This window comes from Nycticebus coucang, chromosome 22, assembly GCF_027406575.1.
Source record: "Nycticebus coucang isolate mNycCou1 chromosome 22, mNycCou1.pri, whole genome shotgun sequence".
NCBI classification, from domain to species: Eukaryota; Metazoa; Chordata; class Mammalia; order Primates; family Lorisidae; genus Nycticebus; species Nycticebus coucang.
In genome coordinates this window covers 53,791,830-53,808,272 of record NC_069801.1, presented here as the reverse complement: position 1 = coordinate 53,808,272, position 16,443 = coordinate 53,791,830, and the positions used below count along the sequence as shown (strand labels likewise).

The 16,443-nt window shown below is 42.5% G+C and overlaps 1 protein-coding gene across 1 annotated transcript in view; it reads left to right on the top strand.

Moving 5' to 3' along the window:
* The window catches only part of FYB2 (FYN binding protein 2), a 131,636-nt gene that overhangs the window by 47,629 nt on the left and 67,564 nt on the right, over positions 1 to 16,443 (top strand). The window contains exon 4 of the mRNA XM_053575563.1: positions 1,262 to 1,295. Within this exon, the coding sequence (XP_053431538.1) occupies positions 1,262 to 1,295 (34 nt within the window). The remainder of the gene's footprint in view (positions 1 to 1,261; positions 1,296 to 16,443) is intronic.

The window sequence follows — 16,443 nt, the reverse complement described above, 5'->3', positions numbered from 1 at the left end:
GCAACGTGGTGCTGTGCTAACATTTGTTTTACTGTGGCCATCAGCACCAGCAGATGATGCGCCCAGAGAGCTAGTGCGATCTGTGATTGTTCATTTAACTGCTGTGGGCAATGTCATGGCTAAATTATTCTCACTCAGGGGTTCTCAAACTTCACCACACATTAGAGTTACCTAGAGGATTTGTTAGAACAGGGATTGCTAGGCCCCATCCTCGGAAGTTTCTGGTTCAGTGGGTCTGCGGTGGAGCCAGAAATTTGCCTTCTAACAAGTTCCAGGGGCTGTTTATGCAGTTGGTCGAGGAACCACACTTTGAGAATCACTGCTACAAGTCATCCGGAGCTTTGCCTTGAAAGAAAATTCTATATAGGAGGACAAGGCTATTAAAAGTATATCTTAGCAATATGGTTACCTCTTCATGGAAGAAGACTAAGTGTGATCCTTGTAAACATGAATTCAGGCCTCAAATCATCTCTCTGAAAGGAAGGAGGTCTGTCAAACAGCATAGAGCAATTTACTGAGTCTTTTGTAATGAACTGGGCTTTGTAGACCCTGCTCCCTTAATTACTGGCTATTTAATTTCGGGCATGTTACTCACTCAGCTTTGTTTTGCTTTGCCTATAAAGTGAGGCTAATAATAACACGGACCTCATAGAACTATGGCGAGGATGATGAGAAGATGCCCAGAAAGGGTTAAAAAGTGCTCAGCACGCCCGTAAGAGCTCAATCATGTTCAAGGTTATTTTGAAGAAACATCAAGTAGCCATATTCTATGGGTGGTGTCCTTTGATGGAAATGAGAGATTAATGCTTGAGCTCAGGAGTTTGAGACTAGCCCGAACAAAGCAAGACCCCATCTCTACTAAAAAGATAGAAAAACTAGCCAGGCGCTGTAGCACACACCTGTAGTCCAGGCTACTTGGGAGGCTGAGGCAAGAGGCTCTCATAAGCCCAAGAGTTTGAGGTTGCTGTGGGCTAGGACACCACAGCATGCTAGCCTGGGCAAGAGAGTGAGACTGTTTCAAATTTTAATAAAAGGTGGGAGGAGGAAGAAAGAAAGAAGAGAATTAAGAGCTAAACGTGGGGCTCCAGCCCTCCAGGAGGCCCAAGCCCAATGCATGAGGCTGTGCAGAAGAGGGCTGTATGAGACACAGGTGAGCTGACCCCCACATTTATTCCTGGGGTCAGGTCATGGCACGAGCATCACTCGTGTTAACCAGGCTGCCATCGGCGCCTCTTTTTTACTCTGCCTTTTGCTCTTGCAGTGACTGTGGAAGAGGGCCACCTGTCCCTGGAGAGGTAAGTGCATTTTTCTTAATAGTGCACTTTAAGGGTAATCCATGAGCGTAACCCATGAGTAACCCATGAGCGAGGGCACTTGGCCTGCCAAGAGCGGGCAGTTAGCACAAGCCCCACATCTGTATTTCCCAGAAGCGCTGCAGGAAGAGCAGACATCTAAGCACTAAACTACAACTTTTGTTTTAAATGAAAGATTAAATAAACTGCATTTAATGACCGTGCTGACATTAAGTGGCAAGGATGATCCTCTGAGGTACTTTTTTTTATTGTTACACAGTTGGGTTCGGTAAATTGAAACATCAGCGTCTATAGTCATGAATTGAATTGGAAGCTAAGGAATGCTCTGGGCAGCTAGTGTGATGTTAGGAATTGGTAATGGGATAAAGGACACTCTAGTGTGGTGCACTCATTCTAAGAATTCAAGTGTCAGTTCATTAACTCACTCAATCAAATAATATCTATAGAGTCCTTTGATGTATTGGGCACAGAGCTGGCTACTTAATACAGATTTCCTCGTGGGGTCACCTAAAGACAGTTGCAGACTTGCTACTGCTGTCTACGTGTTACAGGTCAAGGCACTTGGGCACAGAAAGTTTGTCACTTCCTGGGTTGTGATTCCAACCCAAATGTGCCCAGACTGTTTTGATTATGTATGCTACCTCTCTCCCAAGGATGTTCCCCGTTCTCAGGAAGGTTTGATGGAGAAGGAGTGCCATACTTAAAAACAAATAATCATATTACCTACTCGTTACCAAGTGTTTACTATAGTAAAGTGTGTCCATGTTAAGTTTTGTGATGGAGGAACAGGCCATCACAAACTCACATTCAGAGAAGGAGTGCCATACTTAAAAACAAATAATCATATTACCTACTCGTTACCAAGTGTTTACTATAGTAAAGTGTGTCCATGTTAAGTTTTGTGATGGAGGAACAGGCCATCACAAACTCACATTCAGAGTTTACTCCAATGAGGGCTGGTTGAATTTACTTTAGAGGGTCAGAGGAGTCTTTAAAGATGTATTAATTATCCATCACTACTGTAATACCATGCACTAAACGATAATAAAACTCTAGCAGCAAACAACATGTGTCTGTGGGATACAGCTGATCTGGCCTGGGGTCAGCTGGGCTTGCGCATACATTTGCTGTCAACTGTGGGGTCCCCAGGCAACTCTGTGGAGAATTGGGTTGGCTATGTAACAGCAGAGAGTGTCTGGAGGCTCGTTCATCTGGGGTTGCTTGCAATTGGCTGATCTAGGATTGGCTTGGCTGGGACGACCAGGGCACATTAACGTGGCACCATCTGTGTCTCCTTCTCCAGCAAACTTGCTCAGGAACATTCTTCTAGAAGTTTCCGCTAATCAGTGAGACAAGCCCAATAGCACAAGCGTTTTTCATGCCTTTGCTGTGTGCCATTTGCTGACATCTGACCAGCAAAGCAAGTCCCATGGCCAAGCTCAGAGTCAGAGCAGGAGGGCAGCTAAAGTTCACATAGCAAAGGGCAGGGATCCATGAAGGAATGAAGAATAGGGGCGTTGATGCAGTCAACCTGTCACTGCAGAGGAAACATTTGGCATGAGTATTGCTGCAGAGCGTGTAAGGCACTCTAAGCAGAGGCAGGAGGTGTGAGGTAAAGCGTCTAATTGGTAGAAACTAGAAATAGTTAAGTGGAGTGAGAGTGTAGAAGAAATAGGAATGGCATTGTAGCAGGAGACAGGAGCCACATCATGGAGGATCTTGTACACCAAGGAATTGACAGGATGATCTTGGTCAACAAGGGAGTTACTGTGGGTTGCTGGACACCGTTCATGTGCTCCAGGAATTCCTGGGTTAGTTGTCCGTTTGCAAGTTAAATGACACTACAAGGGAGGCCAGTGGAGTCTTCTTTAATGTGCATTCATGCGAAGGAGAGAAAATAATGTAGACGGCTCAGACAGGGGTTTGCACTCTTCACTCAATGATCATAGGCCCCAGTGTGACAGTTTGAAGGGACACACCTGTTCTGTGTTCTCAGTCTTGGCTCTTCCATTCCTTTTACACTTATAAGCATTTCAGCATGATTGTAAGGTGATTGCATTTTCCTACAGCTTAGCTCTAAACTAAGCTGGCATCTTCTCTGGCACTTTGATCAAAGAAATAGCAATCCATCTCCAGCATGGGAAACAAACTTGCTGGGATGGGTTTTTTGGGAGAAAAGGGTCAGTCTCCAATGTGTTGCCCTCCTCCTAAGGGATTTACAAGGGCAATGTTGTCTATTCTGTACCTTCACACTGACTTTGGAACCCATCACCATCTACAATGAGGCTTCCTTGTACACTGATTGTGATATGGGCCATAGGGCTGCAAGAATGAAGACAAAGGAGATGAGGAGGGTTCAGCACACTCAGGGGCAGGTTCGGGGAAGATAACAGAACTTGAGCTGTGTCCTGCATGCCGGGTAGTAATTAGATAGGTGTACTTATGTGTTCCTTTTTGTGAGACTATAAGATGGTAAGGGCAGGGCATTATTGCCTGAAATAACCACCTTCCTGACATGTGCTTGGTAGATGGATGAGTGGGTAGGTGGATGGATGGATGGGTGGATGGGTGGATGGGTAGGTAGATGCATGGATTGATGGAAGGGTGGGTGGATAGATGGACTGATGGATGGGTGGCTGGATGGGAGGATGGATGGATGAATGGAGGGTGGGTGGGTGGGTGGATGGATGGATAGATGAATGGATGGGTGAATGGATGGATGAGTGGGTAGGGGGATGAATGGGTGGGTGGATGGGTTTGTGGGTGGGGCTATGGATGGATGGATGGGTGCGTGAATGGGTGGGTTGGTGGATGGGTGGGTGGGTTGATGAATGGATGGATGGGTTGGTGGGTGGATGGGTGGATGAATGGGTGGGTAGGTGGATGGATGGATGGATGGATGGATGGATGGATGCATGGATGGATGGATGGTTGTGTGGATAAATGGTGCATGGATGGATGGGTGAGTGGATGGATGGAGGGGCAGATAGATGAACCAATGTACTTTCACTATAGTGATAGAACATATTTGAAAGCAAGGAGGTAGCACTTTATAAAGAGGGAACAACAGATAATAGTCTAGTGTGGAAAAGTAAGAGATGAAGTTGAATTCTAAAGTGCGTTAACTGCCATTTACAGTTTGTTCTTTGTTTTGCCAACAGTAAGTTAGTTTGAACAAGCACATGCCATGATGCTGACAGCTTTAGACAACTTCTGTGAAAACTGGTACTTGTTTAGGAAGGACATCTTCTGTGTTCATGGCATTAACCTTCAATTCAGAGATTAGATTAGAAACAAAGGATATAGGATACTGTTTTCTAGCCTTTTTTATCTCACCATGCACTTGAACCTATGGTGAAACTTCCGTGGCACCCTTAAATTATGTCGATCCAAAAAGAGTGAAAAAGAAAAGAATATCTTTACTGTGCTTTGAACTTATTTCAAAAATAATTTAATTATCTTCAAAAATTGGAGGGGGGCCCATGTAAGATCTTGTGGCACACCAGTTAACAATCACTGATACAGGATGTCATTACTGGAAAGGGATGTGTTGATTGTCTGAGGTAGCCAGGCCATGGTGCATAAAGTTAATGAGAGACTGGGTTTTAAATCCAAGTCCTACCACTTAACACCTATGTCACCCTTGGTACATGGTAATAACAATAAGACTGTGGACAAAATACTGAGGGTGAAGTTTTGGGGTGGAAGCTAGAGAGCACTCAGTACAGTTTGTTCAGTTATTATATAACTTTCCACCAAAGACGAGCACAAGCTCAGGACTTCAGTCTCTTTAAACTCTATTCCTTCATCAGGCTTGCTTCCTTTCTTTTGGGGGGGATGCCATACTGTTCCCTTGCTCCGTTTGTCACTGTTTCCGCCCATCTTCTCTCTTCTCTCTTTCTTTCTTGTCTCTTCCCACCACTATTTCCCCTCTCTCTAATATAAAATAAACTTATACTTTTATATCCGTAACACACCAACAAACAAAACCCCCCTCCATTCACAAGAAGCTCAATACCTGGCATGTCAAGTATTTTTCTTTGTTGGAGAAAATTCTATTTGTTTCACACTTATTTTTTACAAATATTCACTCTGTGCCTAGCACTCTTACATACACCGAGAACACAACAGTACACATGTCAGCCAAGGGAGCTTAATATTCATGTACACGCACATTTGTTTGTTTACTTATTTATTTCAAAGTCCTTCAAGTTGATCTGGAAAGAAAATTGACTACCCAAACTCCTACTTATCTATCTTCTCTTGGGACAATAAACATTACCTTTACCTCTTCTTTATGTGACAATTCTTAAATCATCTGAGGACTATAGTCTTCTCTAAATTAAAACTCTCCTTGTTTTCATCCGGGATTTGTAAATCAGGCATCTTTGTATTCTAGCTGTGTTTCTGTGGGTCTATATTTTATTTTATTTATTTGTTTGTTTATTTATTTATTTAGAGATAGTCTCACTTTGTCACCCTGGGTAGAGTGCTGTGGCATCACAGCTCACAGCAATCTCAAACTCTTGGGTTTAAGCGATTCTTTTGCTTCAGCCTCCCAAGTAGCTGGACTGCAGATGCCCCCTACAATGCCCAGCTATTTTCTCGTTGCAGCTGTCATTGTTGGTTAGCAGGCCCAGGCTGAGCTCAAACCCAACATGTTTGGTGCATGTGGCTGGCACCGAAACCACTGGGCTATGGGAGCCGGATCCATATTTTATTGATAATTATGTCATTAAGAGCTCAGTGCACCTGCACTGGCCATCTTTGAAACTCGGTTCTCTCCACAGTATGTATAAAATATAAGGGGCAGCATTGTGTAAATGGACAACGGGTTGTGGAGTAAGATTAGCAAAGGCTCAAAACCCCCCTTACCTTGGACAATTCACTAATCAGCTTAGACCTTTCATATTTACATCTGTAAAGTGGGTGCAATCATAGTATTTACTGTGTTTTGTTGTCATCAAGGCTGAGTGAGATAAATTTGTTATATAAAGCATCCGATATATGAAAGACACTCACTTTCAGAAACTGAGTTTCAGTTTCTTCAACTCTTGGCCTCTCCATCTCTTGTTATGTTTGAAATGTTAACAACTCATTAGTTCCCAACAGTGAGATGGCTCTTTAGAGATTATTCCTTACCATCAATCTTTTACACAAGCCAAGCTGGCTGGCATCCCTCTTCAATAAGCAGCCCCTATTTGTGTGAGCAAAGCAAGTTAGTCCCAGGGCAGCGGTCAGCACTGGTGCTCTATTGGTACTCAGCAGGGTTGGCTAATATATTATTTGTTAGCTATGAACATGGCTTCTCTCCTGTTAAGAAGTGTCAGAGGGTAGTCCCAACTCAGGGAATCTCTGACACAGACACACAGAAAGAGAGAGGCTGTTGACTTTGGGAATAGAGAAGGGTCAGACAGCAGTTTCCGAGAGGAGAGTCTGCGTGTGAATTGTTGGGAGTTTATAATTTTCTCTCTTGAACTTTTAAATTTTGTAGGTTTTTTTTTTTGAAACAGAGTCTTACTATGTCACCCTCGGTAGAGTGCTGTGGCATCACAGCTCACAGCAACCTCCAACTCTTGGGCTTAAGCAATTCTCTCACCTCAGCCTCCCAAGTAGCTGGAACTACAGGCGCCTGCCACAATGCCCAGCTAGTTTTTTTGTTGCAGTTGTCATGGTTGCTTAGTGGGACCTGGCTGGGTTTGAACCCACCACCTTCGGTGCATGTGGCTGGTGCCATAACCACTGTGCTACGGGTGCTGAACCTGTGTTTTTGTTTTGATGATAGTCTTTAGAAGCTAAGGTAAGCTTATTTTCGGTCTTCTGGATGAACTCTTTTATGCCTGATACCTTCAAACATACTTTTATGTTTGTGTATTTGATATTTCTACCCCACGCAGGGTGGGAAACACAGATGCCTTCTAGGGCTGGGCAGGTCACATGACTGTCTCAAGGTCCTGTGTCAGGCAGTGGAACGTGGTTGACCCTGTGGAAGTGGGGAATAGATGCCTTACTAAGCCCTGCAGATAAAACCATCATGATAATCAAAACAACAAGACTGTGGAAACACAAAACGCATCTGTAGGCCTTATTTGATTAGTAGTGTTATAAAGAAAACTTTTGAGTATTAGGATAAGAACTGGGGACTGGGAGTGAAATAAAGTTTAGGATGATCAAGAAAGAGCTCTCTGATTAATGGATACAGAAACATACATAGTTATATAGACGAAATAAAACACAGTACTCAATAGATCACTATTGGAGGGTGACTGTAGTTAACAATAATATATTGCACATTTCAAAATAATTCAAATGTTCCTAGCAGGAAGAAAATTGTGATCGATCTCCTCATTACCCTGAATTGACCTTTAGGTATTATATGTGTTAAAATATCACATGTACCTTGAAAATGTGTACATTTTTGTTATGTAGCAATCAATTGATAAAAGAAAAGCCTCTCTGAGGTGGTGGCATTGGGCTGAATCTGGTCATAGGAAGGTCTAGTTGATGAACGTTGCAGGAGAGGGAATGGCTGTTGTAAAATCTCAAGGGAGAAACTCCCTCCACTTGCATAAAGAACCAGAAAAGAGAGAATTATCAAGCACAGCGAGCAGGAGGAATGGAGGTGGAGAGCCTGGTGAGTCGCAGGATGAATTTGCGTTTTGTTCTAAATGCAATGGGAATTCAGTGCAGAGTTTTAAGCCAAGGGCATGAGCTGACATTTATATATTTTTCTTTTGTTTCTGAATTATTCTTATTCTTAGCAACAGTCTCACTCTGTTGCCCTGGGTAGAGTACTGTGGTGTCATAGCTCACAGCAATCTTAAACTTCTAGGCTTAAGAGATCCTCTTGCCTCAGCCTCCCAAGTAGTTGGGACTATAGACATGTGCGATAATGTCCAGCTAGTTTTTCTATTTTTAATAGAGACAGGGTCTCGCTTTTGCTCAGGTTGGTCTTGAACTCCTGAGCTCAGGCTATTCACCCACTCCGCCTCCCAGAGTGCTAGGATTATAGGTATATGAGCCATCACACCCAGCCCAACATTTATTTTTCTTAAGATTGCTCTGGATGCTGTATAAATAATATATATAGTGGGAAAACAAGAGGAAACAAGAAGACAGACTAGGGAGCTATGTCAGCAACAACAGTAATCCAGACTCATATTGTTTGTTCTTACATATGTGATTCCAGTTATGATAATTTTAAGAAGAGACAGGTCTCTTTGCCTGCTCGCCCTGGCAATGGAGGCCCGTTCACTGTCTATGGGAAACGTATCTTGCTTTGTAAGCCTCCTTAATTTGTAAGCCTATCTTTCTCTTCCTCAATAAACAACCTTTCATGCTTGACTTTAAAAAAAAAAAAGAAAGAAAGAAGTAGATGATATCCCCTTTTATAGGTGAGGAAACTGAATCACGAAGAGGCTAAGTAACTGGACGTCGACAGGATGGTAGAAATGAGATAAAGTAATGGATTTTAGATCTATTTTGGAGGAGAACCAACACTCGCCAGACCAGCTATGGGGAGTGAGATGTGAGGGAAAGAGAGACTCTCCCACAACCTCTAGGTTCTTGGCTGTTTCCATGACTGTTGAAATTAACACGTGTCAAGTGTGGGGCACATGGTCAGCACTCAGTACCAGAACAATTCTTTCTGAAAGCTCTTTGGAATTGGTTTCTACTTAATAACAGCAACAACAAAAAGCATGTCACTGTGCCTTTGAGCGTGTTAGACAGAATCACCCAAGGCTGGTTGAAATTGCTTGTGATAACAGTGCTCTTTCCTGAACAGCCGCATTTCAGGTAATTAAAACTGGTACAGACCTGATCTGAATGACCAACAACAAAACGGCCTCCTTGTAGAGATATTTGAGAGGTAAATGGAATCACTGTGGGGGAAGATTGAAGAGAAGTTTTTTTTTTAACCTGTTCTCTATGGAGTTTTAGACCCAGAACATTTAGGCGCCGTGAGCTTAAGCCACTTCAATAACTTCTTATTATTTCTCTTTAATTGGACTTCAGGGGACACAGCAGGATCCCTGATTGGCCTGCCTTTCACCAGGGCAGTGGTGGGAGGAGCAGGGAGTTTACTATGAATTTTCTCTTCTTTCATGTTTTCAAAGATTTCGCTTTAAACAAAGAATTCACCTACAGGGTCTATTTATTAAGCACTTTTTCATAAATACACATTGTGCTTTCTGTTCACTCTCTCGTGTTAAAACTCCCAGCCACACCCACTCAAGAAGTACATACAATAAGTGGTTCTTGGGTCTTCTGACCACAGGGAAGGAGGTTAAGTAATCCAGGGTCATGCAGGTGGATCAGCCAGGCCAGGGTTTGATCTGGTGGGTCTGGCTCCAGAGTACCGCCTCTCAACACCCCACCCCCAAAAGCTGCCTTCCTGAGGATTCACACAGATGCTTTACCTACAACAAAAGAGGGCAAAGTTTTGTTGCCTGACTTGCTCTACAAACTGAGCCTGGATATCCTCCAGGCAGGGGTTCTTGTTTATTTTCGGTGTTATCTTAGACCAGTCTTTTCCAACCTTTTTTGTCTCATGGCACACTTAACTCTCTAGTTAAACTTCCATGACACACTTAAATTATGTTGACCAAAAAAAAGGAGTAAAACAAAGAATATACTTACTGTGCTTTGATCTTCTTTCAAAAATAACTGGATTAATTATCTTTAAAATTTTTCACCGCACACCAGTTGAAAATCACTGTTCTAGACCATGAGAGTCCCGAGTTCAAGGACCTTGTCTATTATTTGTTTTTATAATCTGGAATAGTCACTGGCAGAGGATTTCAATGAAATGAAATGATTTCAATGACATGATACCATTTACTTGTGTGTCTATTTTTGATAGAGTCAGAGTCTTACCTTTGCTCAGGCTGGTCTTGAACTCCTGAGCTCAGGCAATCCACCCACCTCAGCCTTCCGAAGTGCTAGGATTTCAGGAGTGAGCCACCGTGCGAGCCCGACGTTTATTTTTCTTAAGATCGGGCTCAATGATTCTCAACCTTCCTAATGCCATGACCTTTTAATACAGTTCCTCATGTTGTGGTGACCCCCAACCATAAAATTATTTTCATTGCTACTTCATAACTGTTACTTTGCTCCTGTTATGAACCGTAATGTCAAGTAATCCTAGAATGTCAGAGGATCACAGGAGAAACGTGGTCGTGAATTGAGAGCCTGCAATACGCCGACACCGTATGAGACGCTGATGAACCATCAGCGAGAAACACACAAGATCCAGAGCAAGAGTGAGAAAATTAAACTAGTTTCAAAAGTAATGAAATAAGTTCAGGACCATGGCAACGACGATTGAGGGCAGAAGGCAGAGTGTCACTGTATACAGAACCAGGCGAGGAGGGGGGCTATTTGGAATCAACAGCTGGAGAATTTTGTTAAAGGCCTGGTGGCTGAGAAGGAGCCAGCCCTACAGCAAGGCTCCAGCCAGCAGGAGCAGAGTCTGCAAAGCCCCTAGGGTAGGAGAGAGCTGGGCACCCTGCAGGACAGCAAGGAGGCCAGTGTGCTGGAATGGGATGCACAGGAATGAGATCAGAAGATAAGGAGCTTCTGTGTTTAATTAGAAAGAACCAGAGGAAGCCTCTGGAGGGTCTTAAGCAGGGTTGTGACAAGGGTTATCTTTTAGTTTTAGAAGCTCATTCTGGCTTCTAGGTGGAGAACAGGTTACAGAAGGACTTGAGAAAATGACACTTGATCAGTGTTTAAGAGGAAAAGAAGGAGCTTGTGCAGAGGACACTGGTGAGGAGGGTTTGGTAAGCAGAGGAATCACACATACAAAGGGAGAAAGGAGCACCCTGGTGTGAGCATGGTTAGAGTGAGTTCTGGAAAGGCAGGCAGGCAGCCAGCAAAAAGTAGTGTTCAGTGAATAGAGGCCCCATAGGAGAGCAGACTTAGGTGGCACTCAGCTGGAGGCTCACCCATATCCACTCTTTTGTGTCATTTTTCCCTTTACCTGGGTGTGTCTTACCCCCCTGTCTAAATTATAAATTCCTCAGAAGCAGAGAGGGCTAATCATTCTTTCTTACCAGCTGACTAATTAAAGTGAGTCTAAATTAAATGGCAGCTCCACCACGTGATCATGGAAACGTTATTTACTATCTTTGGGCCTCCTGTTTCTTCACATGGGAAATGGTGAAATCATATTACTACCTCCTAGGGCTGCTGGGAAGAGTGCAATAAATTCTACATATCTATAATTCTGCAAAGTGGAAGTACAATGTTGTAAATACTTGGTAAGTGACAGATTTATTGTTGTTTGTAATAGCAGGGTCATCTGTATCAGGGTTTAATAGTACTGGCTGCAGACTGGAGGTCAGGAGCCTGGCTCCTGGGTAAGGCCTGCCACGAGCTCAGAGGGTACCCTCACTTCCTTGTCTGTAGAACAGGTGCAGTGACATACTATGTTCATGTCAGAGCAGACACTGAAATCTGAAATGTGAGTGTTTTAAAATTTGACCTTAGTGACCCAAGCGAGTGCTCGTGGTTGTTTTATGTCATTCTGAAGCAGCTGCCACTGGTTTACTAAGAATCTGCTGGCCAGGGACGGTGGCTCACACCTGTAATCCTAACACTCTGGGAGGCCGAGGCGGATGGATTGTCTGAGGTCACAAGTTCAAGACCAGCCTGAGCCAGAGCGAGGCTTATCTCTAAAAATAGCCAGGCATTGTGATGGGCAACTGTAGTCCCAACTACTCGGGAGGCTGAGGCAAGACAATCACTGGAACCCAAGGGTTTGAGATTGCTGTGAGCTATGACACCACAGCACTTTACCAAGGGCAGCAAAGGCACCAAAAACCAAAAAAAAGGAATCTGCTTTGGCAGCTGTATTAGCAGTAGACAAAGTGCTTTTAGATCATTCCCAAATTCACCCACCGGTTCCACCATAACCTCAAATTACAGGTTAAATAATATTTTTTATTTTATAGGTGATAATATCAGGCACAGTTGAGAATAGGAACTTCTCCATCACATTTTCTTCATATAAATGACTAATGCATAGAAGAATCACTATGAAATCACTGATCAGCCTAACAAAGTTTCAAAGACCATCATCTAAAACCCACTCGTAAGCCCCTTGACTTTCACCGTCGTTAGATGCTGCATTATTTTTATTGTTCACTTTCCCCTTGGTTCTAGAGTGATTTATGGTGCAAAAGGAAAGACCGATTGGGAAGCAGAAGGGTCTGGTTTACAGACACACCTCTGCTACTTAACAACAAGGTAATTGTGGGCAAATTACCAAACATCTCCAACCCTCAGTTTCCTCAACCATAAAATGCCTCCTCGTACCCCTGAGAGGATTGAGTGAGATGATGCGTACAAACACCAACATGAGGCACTTACTACTCCAGGACCTCGGATTATGCTTCCATTTATTTCATCAACTAAACAAAGAAAAGATGATGGCCCTACTTCATAGGGTCAAATGAATTGGCACTTGTAACTGGGACAGTGCTTGACACACAGTCATCAATAATGATTAGCTATCGTTATTGTTCACAAGCCCTCCTTAGGAATGAGATCGATGGTTTGACCACATAACTTCAGAGTTAAACTGAGGCCAAAGGAGATGGCATGTTTTGTAAGATTAGATCTCACTCTAATAATAATCACAGTTAGTCATCACCGTTTGGTGGGTCCTTTGTAGAAAGAAATGGGTTATAAATATGTAAAGAAAAGAAATACCTAGTTCCCAGGGCTGAGAGCTGATGTTTCTTGTTTTTGTTGTAGTAGAAGTCACAAAAGAATTAGTAAGATTGTGATACATGTTGTATATTTGTATGTGAGCACATGTATACATGTGTCTATGTATATCTAAACACACGTATACACACATATTAAAATATATACGCACTTGTAGAAATATACACCTCATGTAAAGGCAAATACGTATACATACAGGTGTGTGTTTGTAAGCAGTGATGTTGGAGTTGTGGTACAGGTTGAAGCCCCAGCTGTGCAAGTGTGGACAAGTGAATGTGGGAATGGTAGCAGGGGAGCAGACACGCTAGCAGAGGCAGCAAGCAAATCCTTTGTACCAAGCCCTGCAGTAAGCACAGAATCATTTACATCATCTCATCCTCATAAAAAGACAGAATGAAGAGACTTGGGGCAAAACGCCCATCCACGGTCACAGCCAGCTTGTGCCAAAATTCACACCCCCCCATCTGTCTTTCTAAAGCCTACATCCCTCTGAACCATCTGCTCTACTGGTTATAGATTGTTCATCTTTAAGCCTTGTGTAACCTGTAGAAGACAAAAGTTTTCATAGCTTATGAGAGAAAAACATCCTTGCAGATTCAACATATATGTTTGTGAGCCTGGCCCAAATACACTTCGAGATCCATCTTAGATCACGTGAATGTCATTTTTAAAGTCTTCTCACCAATCATTTCACTCAAAAGAAGGATTTGTTAAGGTGAAGGCCCGTGGAAGGAGCAGTCTTACATGAAGTATTTTTTGGAAGTAGGTAATTGAGAAATCAGATTGCCTCATACCCCCTTGTCACCAGGAGCCCGTGCGGTCACTACACAAAGCAACTCCTGGCCAAGCTGCTCCTCTTCTGTCTGGCTCTAAAACACACTGACCATTGAAATAATTATGGGAGAAACTAGGTTTCCAACCTAGGTCCTCCCCTCAGTAAGATAAACAGAAGACTACTCGGGAGGCTGAGGCAAGAGAATCGCTTAAGCCCAGGAGTTGGAGGTTGCTGTGAGCTGTGTGATGCCACGGCACTCTACCGAGGGCCATAAAGTGAGACTCTGTCTCTACAAAAAAAAAGGTAAAGAGAAGAGCATGGCTAACAGGTTTTGCCATTCAAGTCTCAATCTTTCTGCTGAATGAAGTTTTTCTTTAGATTTTCCAGGCCTTTCTTGCAGTGAAACTTTTTGATGAACTATCCTGCTACATGGCACAGAGGAAAATGAGAAAGGAAATTTTCCTGTGAGGCATACCCATGTGGCAATTCAGTTTGATTCCCATACTGAACCCTCACAATGACTCTATGAAGAAACGAAGGGTCTGAGATCTAAATGCTGCCCCACCCCACACAGCCAGCGAGAGATGCATATAATTAATCTAAGTCCTGTGCCTACCACATAGTAAACCCTCAGAGATAGCAGCCATTATTGTGATTAGCAATTTCACTGTTTGACCAGGTGAACAGGTGTTTGAATGAACTGTGTAAACCAGGGGTCCTCAAACTGCAGCCCGTGGGCCACAGGAGGCGGTGTGATTGTTATTTGTTCCTGTTCTGTTTTTTTACTTCAAAATAAGATATGTGCAGTGTGCATAGGAATTTGTTCATAGTTGTTTTTTTTTTTAAACTATAATCCGGCCCTCCAACAGTCTGAGGGACAGTGAATTGGTCCCCTGTTTAAAAAGTTTGAGGACGCCTGGCGTAAACCACTTCCAAAGGGACACTGGGGGATTCTGCAGCCACATCTCAGGCAAAGCGTCTCAGACATGGCAAGTGAATAACCAGAAGAGGGCGCTTGTCCCTGCTTCAGCCAAGCGGTCCCAGTGTTTGAAATTATGTTGACAGGAGGAACCAAACAAAACTGGAAAATTTCTGATTTTGTAAATCATCTTCAACACACACACTGCATTGAAGGAGCTATTATTGCTTCTTGAACTTAAGATGCTGAAGGTATCATTAAGAAACATGAAAGTTTTATGGTGTAATATTTACATAACTGGAGTTCATCAATAACTGAAGGTTCTTTATAAGGAAGTAAGAAAAGATAGAACCCCAGTGCTATGCCAGTAATAAAAAGAACTTTATTAAATGCAAACCTCAAAACTTATCTTTTGACTGGGCGCCTATAGCACATGGCTGGCGGGTTTGAACCCAGCCTGGGCCTGCCAAACAACGATGACAACTACAACCAAAAAATAGCTGGGTGTTGTGGTGGGCACCTGTAGTCCCAGCTACTTGGGAGGCTGAGGCAAAAAAATCACTTAAGCCCAAGAGTTGGAGGTTGCTGTGAGCTGTGACAGCACAGCACTCTACCAAGGGCGGCATAGACTCTGTCTCAAAAAAACAAAGAAACAAAAAAAAACTTATCTTTTAAAGACAAAAACTTTTGTCCTTCAGTACAGCAATATAACTAGCACATTTTTGTGGCATGCTTATGTGAAAAGGGCAAATATTTCATTCATTCAATATCCATGATATACCTTTAAAGTAGATTTTATTGCTATTTTACAGAGCAGAAAATGGAGGGTTAAAGTATTTATCCAGCACTTTGTATCTAGAAAGTGGAAGAGAGCCAGGATTCCAATTCAGATCTGTCTGATCCCCATGCCCCACGTCTGTCTGCTATTCTATGCTGCCTCCCAATAATGTCTACAATCCTGGAGACAGACATTTTTCATAAATGTGGAAATAAGGAAATTGAAGCATAGGTATATTTAAAACAAAGAGTTATTTCTTCCCTGTAATCCAAGTTCTTTTCTATTGAACCACCTTGTGTAAAATCAAGGTGGGTCTCCGATCTAGTTTTAATGGACCAGGAAAAAAAGTAAAAGACATTTTCAGGTGACCAAGAACAAAGTTAAAATACACCCACAGCATTCTCTTCACCTTTTAGCATTAATCCTAAGACTGAGTCTCTGTGAAGACGATAGCTCTGAGAAAATCCTCTTTATTTTTTTTAACATTTAGTTGAAATTCTTTCCTTATAATGATCTGAGGTCATATACTGTGAATTACTGATCAAAGTAGTCCAAAAAATTGATTAGACATTTAGCTTTCAATTTTTCCACAGACTGTTTCTTAATAATAAAGTCAATTTGCCATAGACTGGATGAGATTGTTAGGCCATTAGAGGATGATACAAGTGGCATAGGCTATGATTTAATAAAGTTTCTCTCAGTTATTTCATGTAGGGGAAGGGGAATAAAAAGATGAGCAAAGTTACCAGTGTACTGGAGTTCACAGTTTTTCTTTTTTTAGCAAAATGAACTACTCATACATCTTTCAAAACATTGCAGAGAATATGCATATTGAGAAGAAAACTAGAAAAATACACAAAATGATCCAAAGAGGGAGAACAATTGAGAAGTTACTTAGAATATAATAATAAATGAGGGAAAAAAA